The sequence below is a fragment of the Pteropus vampyrus genome, unplaced genomic scaffold (genome assembly GCF_000151845.1).
Source record: "Pteropus vampyrus isolate Shadow unplaced genomic scaffold, Pvam_2.0 Scaffold503, whole genome shotgun sequence".
NCBI classification, from domain to species: Eukaryota; Metazoa; Chordata; class Mammalia; order Chiroptera; family Pteropodidae; genus Pteropus; species Pteropus vampyrus.
The window spans coordinates 499,610-521,775 of record NW_011889284.1 but is presented as its reverse complement, the minus strand read 5'-3'; the positions used below and the strand labels follow the sequence as shown (position 1 = coordinate 521,775).

Below are 22,166 nucleotides of genomic sequence, written 5' to 3'. Positions count from 1 at the left end.
CGTGATGCTCATACCACCAGACTGTTTGTTTCTGTGCTTCGGTCCTGTTTCCTCTGGAATACTGCTTACCATCCTCCTTCCCTGTATTTAATTACCATAGACTTTTAATACCCTGTATAGGTTTCTCCTGATAGCTGTCCTGAAGTCTTCTACTAGACTCTGAGCTCCTTGGAAGCAAAGACCATGTCCTATTTCATCTTCACATTATAGATGCCTGGAACACAGTAAAGTACGCAATAAATGCTTGCTGAATGAATGGAAAGACATTCCTGCCAAGTGGATGTCCATCTTTTTCATGAATGTGCTTGATACCATATAGTCCTTTAAATCTCACACCCCTACACCTGAGTGAAAAATACATTCAATTATGTGTAAAAATGATCCAGACTGGGCTCCCCAGCGATGCCAGAGGTGAGGCATTTCCTCATAGTTATCCTCTAGGGTGGACAGGATCCTGAAGTTGACATTTTAGTTTTCCTACCTCTGTATGCAGAGTAAAATAGGAAGTCAGAGACAGGCAGTTTCCTTGTAGTGAGTCGCAGTTTGTGGCTGAGTCTGGCCAGGAAATACTTGAGGAACATTCACAGTAAGCAGCGGTGTCTCAGTAATAATTAGAGTGGGCAAACTGGTGTCTTTATCACCTAATTCATACACAGTATCATGAAGGAAGGAGTCAAATCACACTGGAAGGACCTATCTGACATCCTTTTATGTATGTACACACACATACACAGACAGACACACACGCACTGGCAATATCATCCTAATAGGATGGAAGATGCTTAAAGCAGTGGTTCCCAACCTTTTTGGCACCAGGGACTGGTGCTCCTATGAGAATCTAATGCCCGATGATCTGAAGTGTATCTGAAGTGGTGCTGTGGGGCAGCTGCAAGCACAGATGCAGCTTTGCTCACCCACCGCTCACCTCCTGCTGTGTGGCCCAGTTCCTAACAGGCCACAGACTGGTACCGGTCTGTGGCCGAGGGGTTGGGGACCCCTGGCTTAAAGGGTTAGGAAGTTGAGGGTCATTTAGGCAAACTCCATTTCAGGGCTATTGAAAGTCACAGGAGGAACAAATAAATCAATAGTTTATTAATCATATTAACAACAATGATGGGTCAAATAATCAGAAATTCAGCCAATTTGGCAAGTATGAATGAAAATGAAAGGAGGCCTTTCTCTCCTGGGTTTTTATATCTAAATTATGTGAGAGTGATTCATACACCCATTATGCATCAGTATGGGAAATAAATTCAAGACCTTAGCTAGTGATGAAAGTGCAAGTTAAGCTCATTAAGTCTTAGTGGTGATTATATCAGCTGACCATAGTAAGCAGAGAATGTCTGCTTTAATTTTTACACCTAAAGGCAAAGTTTAAGAAAGCCAGCTAAGATTTTAACTTAAAGAGCGCTGAAGAAAAATAGCTAACACCCACATAAAAATACAGTCTGCATGCTCTTCCTCCACCTTTTCTTCTATGCCTCAGTGTGAGAATCTGCCATGCAACACAGGCAAAAAGAATCATAAGGAATATAATGAAAGGATGCAAGGCCAGAGGGTGTCCTGGGTTCCCTGAAATCATAAGCAGAGTTAGGTGGCAAATATAAATAATGACCAACTCTATCAGAATCACCCAGTCGGCATGACTAACCAGAACTGTGATTTTCGAAACAGCAGAGGGAAGGAGAAAAAACTCTCAGGAAGCTGCAGATACTTCTGCCCAAGTCAGTGTATCTACTTTCTTACAAGACCAGGAGTCAAACCACTACACAACCTGGAATATGAGGCAACAGATTTTCTTCCCTATGCCACCATATGACAGACAAGAGTACACAGTTTTAAGTATTTTGTTTTCATTTTTAAACAAGGTTTAATTAAACTGCAGGCATCCAGAAGAAACAAATGTACCAAAGAATCCAACCTGAGACCAGATTGCACATTTTAGATGCGGGGGGAATGAATGCTAATTGGGAGAGGGAGCACTCTAATCAGAATATAACTCCAAAATAAATCATACAATAAATTATTTTCTTTTTAAAGAAACTGATCCACATGCAGACAGATGGACACACACATACACACTCACACTCTTCACTCATGTCATTCTAGTCTTTTATTCAGTGTTGACTACGACTTCCATGCTGGTTGTCGTGCGAAATGACAAAATTTAGGCATGAGAAAATAAACTTGGCCCCTCTGCCACCAGTGGAATGAGATTTACATTAGGGAACCCACTAAGATGCTAGAAACAATAGTAGAAAGGAGGAAACAGCAGTTATCAAGGAAGATTTTAATTGCTTCAAACAGGGAGAGAGGAAGAAAGCACGGAAATCTAACACAAGGCACAATGAACGTGGAGTTGAATGAAACCAAACCCTTCCTTCGTTTAAACAGGTTATCCTTTTTTTGTGTTTTGAAGGTGGTTGCAGTTTTCATTTTGCTTTAAAGAGATGAGTCTTGAAGGCAAAGTTGTAATGCCTTCCATTCCCTAAATTAGGGTGGCTTACAGAAAGCCACCCTGACTACACAGCCAGGGACTGAGATTTAATAGGGAAAGAAAGACTACAACTGGAATGTGAAGAATTTGATTCGCAGTTGATTGTAGGTTGGGTTTCCAGAAGGACAGACAGCTCAGTGTAGTGCCATCAAAGGGCCTCAGATGCCCTATACTCCACCCCCAGAGCTTCACAGAAGACCCTGGAGTCACACTTCTCCCCCACTCCCATAAGCACTCAGCCTACAGATTATTTCAAGTGATCAGGAGAATTAAAACATACCCCAACCCTGAGTTGCTCTGTAGCAAGTCTATTTACAATTTTTTCTCACCTCTCCCTAGAGGTAAATCTGGGTTTCAAGTTGGGAAGCCGTGGCGTGAGGGGATGCTCCCAGTGCAATGGCCAGTGGCTAGTCTCCTTGCCTTTGCTAGCTGGGAGGGGTAGGATGAATTTCTGGAGACAGCAGCTTCATATCCATTGGGTGGGGTAGACCTAAGAGTTCTCACTCTGTGGGCACAGCTGTGAAGATGATGGGGCTCTGCTGCTGGAGGAAATCCCCATGACAGAAAAATCCACACCTGGAATATCGAAGTGCTTTTATCCAGGTTTGGTGACCAGAGAGGATGAGGGGAAGAGGGGCACCTAGCTCATTTAAAAACCTGGAGGCCACTGCCCTGCTTCCCAGAAAGGGCAGTAAGGAACAACTACAGTATTAAGTTTTTCCCGCCAGAGAAAAACATAAAACCAAACCCACACAAGGGCTTTTAACATAGCTTCCTGATGCTAAGGTGGGCAATGTCTCTTCCTTCTGGGAGGGGATAAGGGGGTTAATGGGACTGGGCAACAGCCTCAACATGAGACCACCCAATCTCCCACTGAAGAGACGACATTCCCAGGAGCAGATAAAAAGAGCAGTTTAAAAGGTGAGACGTTTTAGTGCTCTTGCAGCCAGCCCACCTTAAACCTATATTACAAGCTTTTTACAACATACAAAATAGATCAATAACTATAAGGATCACATTCCCATTCCTCAATAGTAAATATACATGATAATAAATCTGTTATTAACAGAGGGACCAAACAATGTATAAGGCAAAGACATTTAAATAAGTACTGTGTCACTAACATGCTCTGAAGAACAAAATCCATCTGACTAGATCTAGGCTTGGGCCTTTTTTCATGAGGCCAAGAAAACGAAAATACAATACCCATGTGACACAGTCCAAATGCTAGGGAATATGAGGGCAGCAGGTCATAGGGGAGGAAGACATCAGCTCCAATGAAAAGCTGGGGTTTGGCTTTTACTTGTAATACTTATTCTGATGCTCTATATTTGAGTAAAGGGAGGAAAATACACTTTGATAACATTGTACAAAGGCAGCAACTCCCATTTCAAAAATAAATGGGAAGACTTCACAGTCCAAGTTCAGTAACTGGTCAGCATCTACCCTGGAACTCTGCTGCAGTATCCACTCTTGTACTCTCTCCTGTTCCCTCCACTAGTGTCCCCTCTCTCAGTTCTATTCACTTCAGGATGCTGGGGACACTGCTGGGAGACAACTGCTAACAGATTTGAAAATAAGAATGATAAATAATGATTAGAAAAAGTTTGGTGACAGACCTGATCATGGTTTGTCCCAAGAGTCAATGTGGTCCAGGGGATAACAAAAAATAGCAGACCCCATACAAATAACCCAAGTTGAGCCTACTCTCATCTAGTATTGGGAAGACTTGGGTTTCACCTGGTACCATACCCAGATCCTTAGTCTGTGATCCAAGAGATTAAAAAGCTCCATAAGGTGGTTTAAGCCTGTGATATAGATGATGAAATTTTTTAACTGACTTTCCCCAACCATTTCAATGAGTAGCCATGGCCTGCCTGCTCTATTCCAAGCTTTGAGCAGCCTCTGCACTTGGCAAGAGCTGTAGCAAACCAAACCATCTGTGTGTGGAGATCAGGAGCCCCATCCTGCTCTTGGAGAAGGGGGAAGCCCCTTCCCATCATCCAGGCTCAGTTTCTACCTAGACTGGAAACTTCCTTTTTCTCTGTGGTCTTAAACTAGGACCTGGAAGACGAAGAAACAACATATTGCTGGCTGCCAAGTTATATCAACTGGGCTGAGGCACACCTCACCAAAGTCTTTGTGCTTCTTGGCACAGAGGAATCTTTGATTACCCCCATAAACTTGCTCACCCTTCTCTACTCTGCTGTGTTAACCCTTGCAGTCTTGGGAATGCAAAGGTGACAGAGAAAAGAAGAGTCTGTTCAGTCAGATGGGCTGTGAACACTACAGCGAGTAGGCCTTAGTCTTCTGTAGCCCACAGAGCTAGTCCCTTCCATGGTCCCTTCTTTGTCATTGTGGAGCACTCATCAGGGGCTGAAGTTTCTGGACAGGACTGAAAGGGCCAATGGCCTTCAGGGCCAGTCAGAAAAGACTGAGGTGAACTCGAGGTCAAGGTTAAAGTTAAGGCCAAGGTCCAGGCCCTATCTTCTTACCTCCCACTGAAGTTTTTAGGGTTTGTGAATCCAGAAAAAAATGAATGAAAGTGACTTTTCTCTTGAGGGCTGGGTGGTGGGGGCAGAAAAAACATCCCTCAGCCTCAGCACCCTGAGGAAATAGGGCAGGGAGTCCCAGAGGACCCAAATGGCTCCTGTTCCCTTTGCTGCAGAGGAACTGACTAGCTCTAAAAGGCTCTCAGTTTACTTCACCCTCTCTTTCTATTAGATGTTTAGTTCAACTGATTAGTATTTAGTGTTTATACCCAACTTATTCCTGGGGTGAGGGCATGGGGTGGGGTAAGAGTAAAACCAAAATATCCCTAAAAATAAAACAGACCCATTTCCTTGCCCTTCTCCAAACTTGGCCTTTAAAACATATCTTTTTTCTGCAAACGCCTTTCCTATTTCACTAAAAATGCTCCCCACCCCCATCCCACGCCAAAGTTCTGGCCATGTCAGCCTCCTAAATGATGAAATATAATATACCTGCCAAGCTTCCCCCACAGTGGGTAGGAGGAGGTAGGAGTACCTTTCTCCACCCTGCCCCAACAATGAGTTAATTCATCACAACAAGGCACCCTTCCCCGAGAGGAAAGCAGGAGACATGGACGCTTTTTCCTCATCCTCATCTGGCTAGCAGAGCTTGCTAGAGGAGGGATGGATGCAGGGTTTGAGACCCTACTGTCAATATAAAGAGTCCAATCACCAAGTCCAGAGACGAGATGCATAGATGGAGGTGAGCGGGGAGGACACTTGGAGTCTAGAGGTTGGCTGCACTGGAGAAACATGTCAGGAACTCTCATGCAGGTTTCAGGGGAATGGAAGGGACCATCTGAGAAGAGAAGTGGGTCCATCCTTTTCCTGAGGAACAGGACCAAGCCAGGCTTCACCTGAGAATGGGTGGCAAAGGTGGGGCTCCACGGGCAGCTAAAAAAAATAACAATAAAAACGACAGATACAAGGTCACCCACGAGACCCTGAATAAATCAAATATTCCTGAAATGAGGGACAGGTTCTTTAAGCTAATGGTTAAAATCTGGGGACTAGGTTTTGTTGTTTTAAAAGAAAATGCAGATGAGAAGCAAATTTTAACCTAAGAAAAGCACACCAATTCTACTTTCTATGCAATTATGGAAAAAGTTTCATGACTACCCCTCACCTCGGTTTGTTTTGCTGGGATATACTCTCTGAAAGTGTTTATATTCTTCTGGAGCAGGAAAGTCTTCTACTGGATGGAAAGAATATTTTGACTCAAAATCATCTGCAAAAGGAACAGAATATTAATTCATATCACCCTTTCTTGTGCTCCCACATACTTGACCCTCCCCTTACTAGTCTCTATGCATTCTGATGAACTTGAGGGCCTGCCTTGCTCACTACACCAAGGTGTCTGAGAACAACAGCAGCACCTCTCTATGTGCCTTGTATGCATAAAGGATGTCCTCATAGGCTCTTTACATAAAGAAATTAGTGTTTGAACTGTTTTGTTTTTTTTTTTTAAAGTCTTTCCACTAAAAATCAGGCATTTAACAGGAAAGAAGCCCATGTGTTTGCATGGGAGAAGAAATATAGTTCTTTAACAGTCATCTTAGAGACTAATACTATGGAAAACCAACTGAACTGAATCTATGAATTGGTAGAAATTAACCTAAAATGGGAATATTTGTCACCAATTAGTGAGAGATCTGACCGGATAATTCCCTTTTGGCCTAGGTTACTCTCATTTAGCTTTGCAATGCAGTAGGGACAGCCATCTCATGGCCCATGCTCCTACTTTCCATGGCCCCTCTACAAGAAAGCTCAAATCTGGGTGTGGCTTGATCGCATTCCAAAAGACTCATCTTCAAAGCAAAAACCCTGGTCCACCTAATAGGAACTAGAGCAAGGGCAGAGAAGAGTCAACCATTAGCGAATACAGAGTATTAGCGCTAAAAGAAACGGTACAGATCTTTCCAGGAGTCCTCAGCAGAGGGTCTAATGATACCCTCTGGACAACCTTTGCCTGGGGTTCCATCCCAGACTTAAGGAATAAGAATCTCTTATGGGGCCTAAGATTCATGGATAATCTTGAGAAAATTAATCTGACATACTCCTTATCTAGCCAATCTCCTCATTTCACACATAAGGGACGTGAGGCCCAGAGAAGTGAAGCAACTTCCTCAAAGTAACACAGCTAGTTAGTGGCTTTGAATTACTAGATAAAGGTTGTGTACAGTGTTTTATTTTTTAAGGGCCAGAAAGCTCTTCTTCCTAGGATGACACATACTTCCTGTCTGAATAATCCTGAAAAGGATAAAGTCTCCTTAAAAGGTAACCACAAATTAGACTTAAAAGGTAACCACAAATAATGATTCTTGGGGAGCAACAGAGTGGCTTTAGAGGTAGCATGACACCAGCTGATTTTACTTCAATATGTCTCAACACAACCATGCCTAGAATTTGCATAAGAAAAGGGATGTCATTTGACAGTGCCTAGAAGTCTGAGGTATAAAGTCAGGAAACGAACTGCCTAGAAGTCTGAGGTATAAAGTCAGGAAACAAACTGCTGTGAATGAAGGATATCAAGAGACCATTCCCATTCTACAATGGTCACAGGAATTAATACGTCACCACAGGAACTAGGAGACTAAAACTGCTAGCTACTCACCCAAGAAAGATCGGACAGTGGTAATGGAATCCCTGTGGCCGTTCCTCAGGGGTGGCGGAGGAGGAGGGGGTGGCCCAGCTGGCGTCCTTGAGGGTGGAGGTGGGGGCTTTCCTCTGCTCAGAGGTTCTGACCCATGTCGATATGGTGGAGGGGGAGGGGGAGCATCCCTGGCACCATTTCTGATTATGGGTGGTGGAGGTGGGGGAGCTGCAATTAAAATTCAAAGCAGTTAGGTTTGGATGTAGAAGCTCTATGAGTCTCTGGGCACCATGTTAAATATCACAGTCACCCACCTCTCATCCCTATTTCTTTAACAGCATTATTGTTCTTCCAGATACTAAAGTTCGGAATAAATGTATGACTCTTTTTCATTTCCCATGACAAGTCAGTCAAGAACTCTACCTATTCTTGATGTTTTTTTCCCTGCTTTTCCATGTCTTCCTCCACAATTCTAATTCAAGTCTTCCTCACATTTAGCCTGCTCTACCGCAAAAAGCCTCCCAAATGTTCTCCTTGTTTCTAATCTTTTACCCTGCCAATCCATTCTGCATACCACCAACTCACTAATCTCTCTAAAAATACTTGATCAAACTTTTTCAAGGGCTTTGCATTTCCTACATCATAAAGTTTCAAATCCTTAGCTTCCACTTTGATTGGGTTTCCTCCAATTATCCTCTTTTCTCACAAAGTAACCTACGCCATGTCAGTTAGCCTGATCTCACCTTCTCTTGATTCCTAGGCTGGGTTAGGTACTCCTTTTCTGCACTCCCACTGTTGCCTCTGTCTCTCTCTACCACTCTACTATATTGTACTATGATTATTCATTATATGTGCCTCTTCCCTAGTATACTGTATATTCTTTAAAGTCATAGCAGTGCCCATTCATCTGAGCTCCCAAGCTCAGCCAAGTGCACAGCACATGGTAGGTACTCAATCAATCTTCGTATGCTTTGCTCTTGCGACTCTCCCACAATATTTGAAAATGCCATCCCTCTTCCCTTACTTCCAAATCATACCTATCCTTTAAGGTTCAACTCAAGTTCCATCTTATCAAGGCTTTCCCAAAGCAATCCACTCTATTCTGAGCCCCTTCTTCTTTACTCACCCAAAGCATTTATAGGCTATGTCACTTATTCTAGCACTTAGTAATACAGACTAAAATGAATGATTTTCAAAATATATATAATAAGTCCATCTGTGGAAGTTACATATCTGCAATGATAGTCTCACTGCTCAAAAAAATTGGAAACATGTCTTTCGGAATTCGCTCCAAACCCAGTTTATCAGACAGATCCATAAATATTATTATATGATGGCTATATCTCATTTCTGAGGTTGTATCAACAATAACAAAAATATTCCTACCTACATCTGATTCTGCTTTTTAGTCATTGAAAAATAAAATTCAATCTTAAAAGACAAAAATTTGTCACTAAATAGAAGGTAACATCAAAAGCATCTTTGAAGAAATGGCAGCACCACTGGAATAGGTTCTAATATGTTTAAGTTATATTACTTCTCTGCTTTGCATTAACAGTAATAGCAGCTATTATTGATTTGGTATCCACTATGTTCCAGGCACTGTCCTGGGTGCATTACATACATTAAATTTTTAAAAATTCTTGCAATCACCCAGGCAAAGAATGTGGTATTATCCCCATTTCACAAATGAGGAAACTGGGACACAGGTTATTTGTCTAAGGTCATAGATCTAACAGACCCAGCACATGTTTGCTCTTTCTACTATCCTCACACTGCTTTTCATAACTACTGCCAAGTATTATAATTATCTTACCTCTCCAACAAATTTATAACCCAGTGAGATGGAAGTGTGTCTTTTGGTACCTAGGCCATGTCCAATAAATAGCTGCTATCTAAATAGCATATGGAGAGACCACTCAGCTTAATGGACTGTTAACATTTAGACTACTCAGCTTAACACTGTTTTAGTAATATGAGCATATCTTACTGTTCCTCCTGAATTACTGTCATTTCTGTAGAGTGACCACAGTTAAGCATGAAATAGTAATGGGATGATGTGGACAAGGGGTCTGGCACTGCGAGCCCAGTAAACGTTAGTTTTCATTTCCCATAAGACGCACACAGAATGTCAACTTTCCTTCACTCTTTTCAAGGTCTAAGCATGGACAAGGGCCACTAGAGGCAATAATTAAAGGGAAACCCCAGCAGATCTCTGAACCTTGTTTTCATTCCAACTCTGCCCAAACTGAAGCTCTTTCAGGTCATCCTCAAAATATTTCCCTAAATTCCAGATTTCTCAGGGCCCCAAGAATTTGTTATCTACTCCTAGGGCAGGGCTCAGGAGAATAAGGTAGACAGGGTTAGCTAGGCTCAAAAAGACAGCAGCTAGACATCGAGCAGATGGCAGTGATTAGAGCCAAAGTGAACCAACAAAACAGAACAGGACCAAGAACAACCCACTTGGCTTCTTCAGCGCTCTACCTTGGGGATGGTCATCCCAACCAGGTTCTGCCATCCTCAGTACGTTTCTGAGATCTTTATCATGTCTAGTTTTAAATCTGTTTCAAGTAACAGAGCTGGAAACCAAAGACCCTAAGAAACAAGCAATTTGTAAAAGATGGGGTAGGAGATTGCCTTTCATAATCTAAGGTAAACCTGATTTTGAGGAAAGAACGATGAGATTCATCTTTTAAAAAAAAAAAAAAAACCTGTAAAAGTAATGTTTCACTCTGCAAAAGAAAATTCAGAAAACTCTATGGACCAATAATGTGAGATTTTTTTGGTCCCTGAGCACCCCAGGAAGAAAAAGATTCCATATTCCTTCACATAGAAACAAAAGTACTTTATCACATAATATTGTCATAATACAAGTTAATAATAGAGATAAGTTTATGAACTACCTGGAAGTCCTTTATAGAAAATTTCCCACATTCATCAGCATATTACAGTTTGTAAAGCGCTTTCACACATAATTTATTTACAACCACCTCTGAAAGTACTGTGAACACCATTTAACAGATGAGGAAACAAACCAGAGAATCAGAGTGATCTCCTCAATGTCATACAAAAAATATAAGCCAATACTCAAAAGATCTCTGACTAAAACATTTCAATATTTTTTCACTGTATCACTCTTAAGAACTGCTGCTCTGGTTACTGAAATGGAAAGCAGGCTGAGACCTCAGCCAGGCCTCAAAGTTGCTGATGGCTAATGGACAGAACGAGTCTCATAAACTTCATATTTTTCTAAAGAAACCATAAAGAAAGAACTGAAAAATGAGAAGAAAGAATTCTGCAGACATTTAAAACTACTCAGTTCAATCCACAGAAACTGCTCAGAAAAAAGGTCTTTAAAAAAATTCCTAAGTAAAAAAAAAAATTTAACCTAAATTCATAGAATCAAAGGCCACCTTGGGACTATATCCTTATGACTAAAGCCAGGGAGATAAGGGGTCAGGAAGGTACCAGGTTACTGTATGACTGCCTTATTTTTGACTGCCAGCTCCTAGAGTACAAATCTCCATTCACCTAACCAAGCAGCAGCACAGGTTAATGGGCTTTTTACACATGCTTCTTGGTGATGTAACTTCCTAATGATCTATACCTGTAGGGACTGACTGTTTAAAATAAAAGCTCAAAAGCCATTTGTGGGGGATGTGGCTCAAAGTCCAATGATACAAGAGGACATGGGAGCCAAAATTCCTGGGCCTAAGAAGGCTCCAGAGCTGTCATGGTCTCCCTCACTCTTTCAGTCATGCTATTCTGCAAAATGATTACACAACCTCGATTATCTCTTATAGGGTTCCTTAATCCCCTCCTCACCCAGTTTACAACCATGGACCATTGTTACACTCACTCCCTTAATATACACCTTTAACTCCCTTGCCCTATTCTCCCTTACAGTCAAATATGCCTAAAAAATGCTAACCCTGGTTAAATACAACTCTGCCCCTAGTCAGTACCTGCAAATGCACAGCTGAACACACGCCAAGCTGATTAACTTCACTTTAAATAGAAGACCCCTAATCCCAAGGGGGTCTTTGGTGTTCCCAGTTATCCTAAGCCCACTTCCTTACTCCAGTCACTCTCTCATGCTCCCAACATGACCACTGTATGCCCTTTTCTCTCCCTCCAAATCTTCCTTTCCTTCCCTCCCTTCATTAACAGATGTCCTTGCTATTTTGCCAAGAGAAGCAAACCAGAAGGAACTTTCCACATGCTCCTACCACTGCACCCCCTACCCACTTGCTTCTAAGGCCTGTATGTTCTGCCTTCCCTCCTGTTACTATGGAAGAACTATCTGTGTTCTTCCCTAAGGCCAACCCTTAGCTAAGGATTAGATTCCATTCCTTCTTACCTCCTTAAGGACATTTCTCCCTTCTCTACTGGATTATTCCAAGAGTAAACAAACAGATGCTAAAATATTTCCCATCCTGGGAGGGAAAAAAACCTAACTCTCAATCCCATACTCATCCAGCAACCATTCTATTTATCTGTACCCCCAACTCCCCTTTACAGAAAACTCCTTAAGGGATTTCTATGTTGTTATCTCCAATTCCTCTCCTATTCCTGTATTTGTGAACCAAACCCAATTAGACTTTCACCTTCATGGTCCCTCCACCACTCCACTAAAACTACTCAAATGGGTCCCAAAAAATGACTCCCATGTTGCTGAAACCAATGTCATTCTCAGGCTTCAACTTAACTAACCCAGCTGTAGCACTGGACACAATTCATCACTCACTCAATCTTGGAGTTCTTCCATCACTCTCTTGATTTCCCTCCTTCCTTCCTCACTAGACACTCTTTCTTAGCTTCCTCTGCTTGGTACTCTTCATTTCTCTAACTTCTAATGTAGGAGGGCCTCAGGCCTCAGACCTCATGTAGTTTTCAAAATCATTCAAATGTCTCTCTCCAGCCCACACCTCTCCCCTGAACTTCAGAGTCTCATACCCAGTCATCAATTTGTTATTTACTCTTCAATGTCTATTAGGCATCTCAAACTTGACTTGTCCAAAACTGAATACCTATCTTCCCCCAAACCTGCTGTGGTCCTACCCATGTGCCCAGTTTATTGCAACAGCTTCATAAGTGATCTCCTTTCACCACCTTTGTCCTCCTGTAGTCTGTTCTCAACATAGGAGCTGGTGATCTTTTTAAAAGATAAAACAATGCAACTTCTCTGTTCCAACCCCTCTAGTGGCTCCCAATGCGATAAAACCCAAAGTCTTTACAAAGCCCTACAATGTGGAAATCTAGCTTTCTGGCCTCCATGTCCTGGCACTCTTCCCCTCACTCATTCTAGTCCTGCCACAATGGCCTCCTTGCTGTCCGTCCCCCATCTCAGGGTCTTTGCAGCTGCTGTTCTCAGTGCCTGCTTAGTGTATTCCCTCACTTTCTTCAGATCTTTGCTAAACTGTCACTTTATCAGTAAGGCCTTCCCTAACCCTAATCTCACCCCCGGCCCCTGTAACTGGAAATATCATCACCCCACTCCCAGCAGTATGTCCTATCCCTCTTCTCTACTTTGTATTCCTCTAAAGCATCTGCATACTGTGTGTGTGTCTATGTCTGTACACACACACACACACACACACACACACACACACACCTTCTTTTTTACTAATTTATTTTCTTGACTGTCCAGGAAAACAGGAATTTCTTATATTTTTCTATTTACTGCTGTTTCCCTAAAATAGAGTCTGACACATAAAAAGACATTCAATAAACCTGTTGAATAAGTGAATTCTTATTTTCTACAATCACTGACGTGGAGCCTTGGGGAGTAGAATGAAAGATAAGCTCAACTCTCGATATGGTAGGAAAATTCGGTGCTCCCAGGCACTTACCTGCTCCCCGACTGGGAGGGTCTCGGGCTGGGGGAGGTGGCCTGTTACTCTGTAAAGAAGGGGAGGCTGAGGTGGGTGGAGGAGGTGCTAGGCCTCTGACAGGCCCTGGTGTCTTCCTATGCAAAGAATTGTGTCTCTGTGGCAGCTCAGGGGCTGACTCATTCGTGGGACTAGAGGGTCCATTGGGGACCCCTGGAGGCTGGCGGTAAGGCGGAGGAGGAGGAGCCAGAGACTGGCCACTTGGTCCTGTTCTGATATTCACAGGGGAAGGAGGTGGTTTGACTGGGGGTGGAGCAGGAGGTCCCTCTCGACCAGGGTGAAGCCTCTGTCCAGGTGTGGGTGGCAAGGGTTTCTCTCTGTTGTAGGCTGGGACTTTGTTGCTGTGCATAGGCAGAGGTGTAGGGGGTGCGTTGGCACGCCGCCCTGGGGGTGGCGGAGGAGGGGCAGAGGAGCTGTGCTTCATGCCTGTACTGCTGGTGGTATTAGGCCGAGAGAGGTCCGGTAAGGAAGGTCTCTGCATCCGGGGCAGCTCTGGGAGTGATGCTCGGCTGCTGTCTGTATCATCTTGAGGGCGCCCGCCGGCTGCAGACACTGGAGGCCTTGGGGCAGCAGCTCGAGAACTAGGGACTTGCAGGGCTGGCTTACCAGCTAGGTTCTCTACAAATATACCAGACAGCACCGGGTCAACAGTTGGTCAGTATCACTATTTCACCCAGCCTCATGAGTGCAACTTGCACAGCAGCAGGGCAAGTATTTGAATAAGACTGGGTTTTATCTGGCTCAGGACCCATAATAATACTGATATAAGCTGAAAACATTTTTATTTAATGGCTTTGCTTTCTTCTACTCTATAATTCCTCTCCTGCTCCCACTTTTCCTTCCTTCTACTTCTATCGCACTCCTCAACCCCAGATGGACCACCGGCAACCCATCAGAAACTAATGCACTTGGGAAATAACCTAAGAAAGGACTATCAGATACCTGAAACATCCTTGGCTCCCACAGGTCGGAGCTTCGGCACTCCTCCTTGGAAGAGACCTCCCTTGGGCTGCAGGGCAGCTGCTCCACAGCCATAACCACCACTGCTTCCTTTGGGTTCTGGAAAGCAAACCATTAGGGCTTTCATTTCATATGCCCCAAGCTGGTGACCACCTCAATCCTGAGGAGAAAGTCCTGCTCTATCTGGGCTCTAATTTGCAAATGATCATTGCTTTTGCCTTTCCATTAAAAAGAAGAAAAAAGAAAAAAAGAAAAGCTAGGCCTCTCTGCTCCACAGCTTCATGTAAGGATGAAATTCTTTGCTGTGATGAAAGGAAAAGAATAAAAGGAATAAAAGGCCAATCTTCCCTTATTTAGGCCAGAGGGACAACCTGGAGAAAGACATGTTCAACAGAGTTATCTGGGCTCTCCTGTCATAGCCCCAGATGGTAAGGGGCTGAGGGACCCAGATGTGCACAAACTCTCCAGAAGCCTTTCAGAATGGACACTTGTGGCAATTACAAAATCATCATTGGCTTCAGCTGAGTAGTTTTTCAAAATGTGGTGGTCTCCTCAGAGAACAGCCAAGGATGTGCCCTAACAAGCACTAGTGACAGCAGGAGATGGGAGCCTTAACCCTCAGAATGCTTCTCAAAGGTCAAAAAGAAGTTTCTCAGGTATTCAAATGAACAGATGGGAAGACAGCCAAAGAATGTCCCAGAACAAAACTCTCCCACTCAAGACTCAACAATAAAAATGACAGCCCAGCCAGGTCTCCAAGTCAATCCTAGGATCCTGGTGGTTCACTAGGAAATGAAGCTGAGACTCACTCTCGAGGATGGGTGCACTCCGATCATTACTGTTGGTCACCTTCTTCAGCTTGGTCCCTTTGCAGATGTCCTGTAAGAGGGCGCCTCGACCCCGCTGCTCATCTCTACTCAGCTTGGGATGCTCTGTGTTTGCCTGGAAGAAGAGGGGTATGTAAGTTCACCCCAAATAGTCCCATTCATCACATGTTTGGGATAAATGCCTTAAGCCAAACTGGATTCCATGAGATGTCTGTCTAACCTATCAGGCACCTGTGCCAAACAGCAGTATTCAGAAACTTCTGATTGAAGCCTAATATTTACTGAGTACTTATGCACTAGGCTTGTGTGTTAGATGCTTTACATATATCATCAAGGCAAACATTTATTAAGCCCCTGCTATGCCTCAGGCATTGTGCTAAGCACATTACTTTCATTATCTCGTTTAAATCTTAAAACATTCCTGTAACTACAACAGGAGCGCAGATAAATGGAACAAAACAGAAAGTCCATTGGCGGGCCCAGATCTATACGAGAAATAATAAAAGTGTATTTCATCAGAAAGGATAGATTGTTAAAATACAAGATGTTAGTAACAACTGGTAATTTGGGGGAAAAAAATAATAGTTAAATACCTACCTCACAGCTTACTCTCAAACAAATTCTATCTGAATTATAAAATTTAAGTGTAAAAAAAATAAAACCATAGAAATACTATATGGAAAAATAGCTATGGAAAAGACTTTCCAAGCATGATAACTAAAATACAGGAAAAGATTGACAGTCTTGCATATTACAAATTATTTACTTAGAAATATAAGTAAAGAAGTATATGATATACTGGAAGGAAAAACCTTCTGTGACAAATGTAATACGTGACAGACACAAAAGTAGTGTCCTAAATTTATAAAGCATTAACATATAAAGATGATGTAGAAATTAATTCGAAATCAATAAGATAATAAGCAAAGGATATGAACAACACTGTGTAAAAGAAATCAAAGAGCCAACAAATATGAAAAAATAAATTTCAACTGCAATAAAAGAAATAAAGGGTAAACACAGTACCATTATTTACATATGAAACCGGTAAAAGTTAAAATTATAACTAAAGAGACCACTAGCTTCGTGAAGGCAGGGACCATAGTGAGTAGTGTTGTACAGTGCCTGGCACATTGTAGATGTTCAAAAAATGTGCAGAATAAATAACTGCCCTATGGGAGTCATAAGGATTCAGGGAAACAGGAACTCCTTTGTATATCTGCAGTAAGATAAACTGGTATGCTCTTTCTAGACAGTAATTTATGCATTAAACACCAATTTAAAGTCTAGCACAAGAATTCTATTTCTAAGAATTAACTTTAAGAAAATAATTGAAGAAGTGCAAAAAGATGTTAATAATATAGCAAAAAATGACTTATAATAGCATAAAACTGAAAATAATCTGAAAGTTCAACCAAAAAGAATAATAACAATACAATGAAATGCCATTTAAGCTCTTAAATATGTAGAAATAAATATCTTTTCATGGCAGTAAATGTTTGCCACAGTCAAGAAAAAAATATTATAAAACGATAAATATAGCATTATTCCCGTTTTCTCTTCTATATAACAGGAGTAACAACAGAACCTATCCTCACAGGGTAGTTTTGAGAATAACAATTTTCAAGAGCTTAGCGCAATGCCAAGTATAATAAAAGCTCAATAAAGAGTAACTAAATGACATTTGGAAAAAAAAAGGTGCACACGTACAGAAAATTTATGGAAGGATATACACTGATACTAGCAAAAGTTAACTTTGAGTAATAATTATTTATATTTATCTGTATTTTCCAGTTTTCCTACAATAAAGATATAAAATATACAATATGTTAACAAAGGTTAATTACAGATACTTTAACATTTTCCATGTTTATTGGCATTCTCTAATTTTTTCCACATTTTTAGTACAGTAAAAAAAATGTTTAATGATATCACTAACCATTTAATGATATAACAAGCCATTCATGAGGTATTAATGAGTAAGAAGAGCAGATCAGAAATCAATATGTATATAAAGCACAAACTTATTTTTTAAAAAGAATATTGATACAAAGGGAGGGAAGGAGGAAGGGTAAGGATATAAGAAAACCGTTATGAATCATTAGATTACGGGCAATTGCTCCTTTTAGCTTATCCACAGTTCACAAATGTCTTGAATATATTACTTTTATAAAGAGAAAATTATTACTAAAATATTACTAAACACATTCAAAACTGAACTTATTGTCTTCTCCACAAATGGCACCATCATTCTGCACTTGGGAAGGAATGGATACACTTGGGCGCTATTTACAAGAGAAAATTTTTCTTGAAATAGCACCATTCAATCTCCCAAACGAGAGTCATTCAAATCTTCCTCCTCCTCACTCTTCCTTCTGTCATCAAACCCTTAAGATTTTATTTTCAAAGTGTCTCTCATCTCCACTATCCATCTTCATTGCTTTAGTCCAGACCCTCGGTTTTCAATTGCAAAGGCTTCTATCTCCAGTTTCAACTCCCAACTCACTGTCCACACTGTTAAGAGTGACCTTTCTAATACAAACCTAATTAGGTTACTCCTGCTCCTGAAAATATTTCAACATCTCCCCATCACCACTGGGAGAAAAATCCAAACCCTCAGCCTACACTTCCTGCTTCACCTCCCACCATGCCCCCTTCTCAAACAATAATCTAAACTTCTGTGTGCTTTCTCACAAATCGGCACCCTTCCACATTCTGCTTCTTCAATTTTAAGTGTCCTCCCCATCCTTCTTCTCTTTTTGGCTAAACCCTACTCATGCTTTAAGACTAAGCTCAAGTTATCACCTCCCCACAAGAAGCCTCCTCTGATTGCCTCCTCTCCCTGCCCTTCTTTGTGGCCTCATTTATCTGTGCATAGCACAGAATTTGCCCATTGACTTGTCTGTCTCAGCCATTATGCTAGGAGCCCTAGAAGGCAGAAACTGTCTCATTTATGGGCAATGGTATTACAGATGATTTTTATTTGTTTCTTTTTGCTTATCTGCATATTTTCCCTCCCTTTCTTTAATTATATAAATTAGTTCTTGTTGTAGAATAGTCAAGCAATATATAACTACAGAGTAAAATTATGGGGATTTTCTAAATTGTATGCCTAGCCAAGTCCCTGACACACAGTAAGCTCCCAACAAAAGGCTACTGAGTAAATGCCAAAGACAGCACAATGCAGGGCAATAATACAAGAGGTCATAGAGATCCAAGGATTTACTTTGGGTCCCAGAATCCCACTATAACCAGAGCAGCTCTGATTTTATCTACTTTACTTACTGGACTTCCACATAAAATTTCATCCAAAAAAGGGATTCACACATATCCTCAAACAAAACATCTGAAAACCAGAAGTTATGGGGGAAAAACAAGCTGGCAGACCTGAATTCTACTCTTAATTCAGAAATAAATTAGCTAGGCAAGTCATTTTTCCTCTTTATAGCACAACTTCTCATCTGTTAAACACCGTACACACACACACACACACACACACACACACACACACACACACACACGCATGCATGCACGCACACCACCTCTGGGCTATTCATTCTCTAGTTATTTTTGCTTCTAAATTTTACAAAAATGTGATAAAGCACCCAGGTTGCTTCTTTCTCACATGATACCAGAAATCGCAATCCAGATGTAATAAAAGAGGCTGCCTCCATGGGTCAGAAGCTACAACTGCTTTTTAAAATCCCATTATCAAACATTTAAGTTTTCTTACAAATGCATTCCAGAAACTTCTTTCTTTCTTTCTGCGATATTAGACTTGATATTTTAAAATGACCTGATTTGGAGAAGAGGAGATGAAATTGTAGCAAGAAATAACCACCAGAAACTGCCATCCCTTTTTTCAAGAATGCCAGAGAAATGATGCAGACCTTTATAGAATAGGGAAGAAACACTAGTTCCTACTCTGATGCTACTTGTCCACATCTCCATTTAGACTTAATCAGGACAAGAAAACAAGATAAACCATTATAGTCCTAAGCCTAAGGGGACCTCTCAGGAACCAGAACTAGTTGATAAGGACAGACGTTACTTTTTATTCTCCATCTTCCTGCACCACATATCTTTGAGTATGCTATATCTTATACCAGGAAGCCCTAAGTACCCATTAAGGTTTGAGATAGCCAGGTGGAAGGATTGCCTACCTGATTAAAAGTGGGAGGTGGAGGAGGACCAGGTGGGGGCGGAGGGGGAGGAGGAATTGGCATCCTTGCCCTGTGCGCAGTTGGCACTGCTCTCTCTCCGTTTTAATTTGCAGCTTTAGGTCACTCATATACCTGCAAATGAAACAGAAATTCATGAGAACTTTGCCATTAGAGACACTGAGTACCAGGAGACCAAGGGACTGGTATGACACCAGAAACTAAGCACCTCACTTCCTAGTTCGACTGCAATATAGTCCAAGGCTTGGAAAATTTTTTTCTGTAAAAGGCCAGATAATAAATATTTTTTATTTTTTATCTGTAGGCCACATACAGTCTCTGTGGCATATTACTCTTTGTTTTCTTTTATTTTGACTTTTTTTTTAATTAACTTTATTTTTTATAGTAGTTTAAGGTTCAGAGCAAAAATGAGCAGAAAGTACAGACAGTACTTATATAGCCCTGTTCCCGGCACCCCACCATACACAGTCTCCCCCAGAAGCGTGAGGGGACACACAAATTTAAAATAAAAGAAACATGGAGAAAAAGATGTTCTTCTACTTGAATTCTCTGAGTTCGCTATGACCATTATGTTCCAAAGCCCCCCACAGCATTCTTTTAAAAAGCTAGCAGGAAACAACAGGAAAAATAAGTCTATTCAGAAGCATTTTCAACTAATTCCAGTCACCTGAGCTCATGCCTTTTCTGAGTTTCCAGTTCTACCTACCTTCGCCACTGCCACAATGAAAGTCTCCTAGAATGATCTGGAAGAGATTGACACAAGTTGCTAGCTAATTCTTCCCATAGTCACAGCTGATCCAACCTACATGCTGCAAAGTAATAAATGACCTAAGGCAACAACCTTATACCTGACAGGACCACTTATGAGTCAAAGCAGTCATCTCTAGCAAGGCAAATGTTTTTCTAAAGTCATTCGCTGCAAAAGACCACTATTACATTACAGTTAAAGTAGGCTCGATTCAAACTCCAATTTCAAAACAGATTCATAAAAAAAAAATAAAAAAAAAATAAAAAATCACCTGACTTTAGTGCTGACTACCAGCAGTGGCTGCTGACCTTTCTTCTGCCTCCATAAAGATTGCATGCATGCACACAATCTCATCAGTGACATTTAACACACAATGGTACAATATAGTATGGTATTCTGCTTCCATTTTACAGGTAAGGACACTGAAGTTCCAGGAGTGGGAGTGAACACATGCACTAGAGAAAAGTCCGACTTGAGCTAAGGGTAACCACCTAAGATCACTCAGGAGTAAACTGTAAAGTAAGGACTCAAACTCAGGTCTTCTGATCCTCTTCTATCACTCATCACTGAAAAAAAAAAAAAATCTCCACTGGAAATTGGTTGAGTTTAGCAATTTTCTAGTATTTTTCCCAAATAAAAATTCAATCCACTCCAAGTTTCCATCCTAGTAATAAAATATGAACAGCTCTATTTTTTCCAAGAGCTTTATTCAAATGAATTTAGGATTCATGCTTATGATCATTAATTCAGTGCAGAGGGTCTGCTTTGAGAACTGCTTTTAGTTAAAAACAAATCAACCAATGCCAGATAGGTACTAAATTAGCAGGGTTATCACTCTGTAAGGTACACAAACTTCTAATAACTATGCTGTACACCTGAAACTAATATAATATTGCATGTTAATTATAATTGAAAAATAAGAAATAAATCAAAAGTTTTGTAAATGAACCAAAAACAGTTCAGAAAGTTTTATGACAGAAAAACAAATTTTAGTGACTAACTATTTTTAGTTAAAGGACATATTCAGGTATTTTGGAGTACTGTCTATTGTGATTTTAAGAAACTAACATTCCTGAGGTTAAACCTCAGGAATTAAACTTAAAAAGAAGAAAAGAGGGTTCTCTACAGAATTTTAAGTCTTTGCTTTCTGATCTATTAAATTAGAATGAGAAACCTCAACATCTGTGCTCTTCAGAGTCCAGAGTCTCAAAATCAGAACTATTTTGAGATAGCCTCTAGTCCCAGCAACACAGCAACTCTCATTCCCTTAAACCCTTCCATCTTAAAAACCATGATATAATAAGATTTTCACATCCTCAGGAGTCAGTTTCTTTTAATTAAAAATCAGAGAGCATTATTTCAAATCTTCCTAATGTCAAATTTATCCCAGAATTCAGAGGTATCTTCAAAAATCAAGCACTGCACTTTTAAAAAGTGTTTCCTCTATTCCTCAAGACCAAACCTATTTTTCTATTCAATTTCCTAATATTTCATTCAAATATTCCTACATTTTAAGAGCAGATTTCCTGAGTACAAAGACACTGACTATTGCCTTTTGCATGTGAAAAATAAAGAATCAAATTTAGTTGTTGCTTTTTTCATGTTTAAAATAATCTAAGAGGTATGGTATCCTAGTTACCACAAAAATTTGGGGCCTTTATTCAAATGACATTCTGCTGTTATAAAACTCAGGTTTCAGAAAAGGAAGAACAAATTAAGCCTAAAGTCAGCAGGGCAGAAATAATCAAAATTAGAGCAGAAACAAATGAAATTGAAAACAAACAAACAAACAAATAAATAAATAAATAAATAAAATGCTACAAAGAGCTGGTTCTTTGAGAAGGTTAATAAAATTGATAAACTCCTGGCTGGACTCACTAAAGAAAAAAGAGAAAAGACACAAATAAACAAAATCAGGGAGAAAAGAGGCGAAATTAC

The 22,166-nt window shown here is 40.8% G+C and overlaps 1 protein-coding gene across 5 annotated transcripts in view; it reads right to left on the bottom strand.

Moving 5' to 3' along the window:
* Positions 1 to 1,845: 1,845 nt before the first annotated feature.
* WIPF2 (WAS/WASL interacting protein family member 2) overlaps positions 1,846 to 22,166 on the bottom strand; it is a 39,109-nt gene continuing 18,788 nt past the window's right edge. For all 5 annotated transcript variants that reach the window (XM_011383055.2, XM_011383056.2, XM_011383057.2 and 2 more), the window contains 7 exons: positions 19,463 to 19,594; positions 15,282 to 15,414; positions 14,455 to 14,571; positions 13,474 to 14,130; positions 7,643 to 7,849; positions 6,155 to 6,256; positions 1,846 to 5,922 (listed from right to left, as the gene is read on the bottom strand). In XM_011383055.2, the coding sequence (XP_011381357.1) occupies positions 5,882 to 5,922; positions 6,155 to 6,256; positions 7,643 to 7,849; positions 13,474 to 14,130; positions 14,455 to 14,571; positions 15,282 to 15,414; positions 19,463 to 19,525 (1,320 nt within the window). In that variant the 5' untranslated portion in view covers positions 19,526 to 19,594 and the 3' untranslated portion in view covers positions 1,846 to 5,881. The remainder of the gene's footprint in view (positions 5,923 to 6,154; positions 6,257 to 7,642; positions 7,850 to 13,473; positions 14,131 to 14,454; positions 14,572 to 15,281; positions 15,415 to 19,462; positions 19,595 to 22,166) is intronic.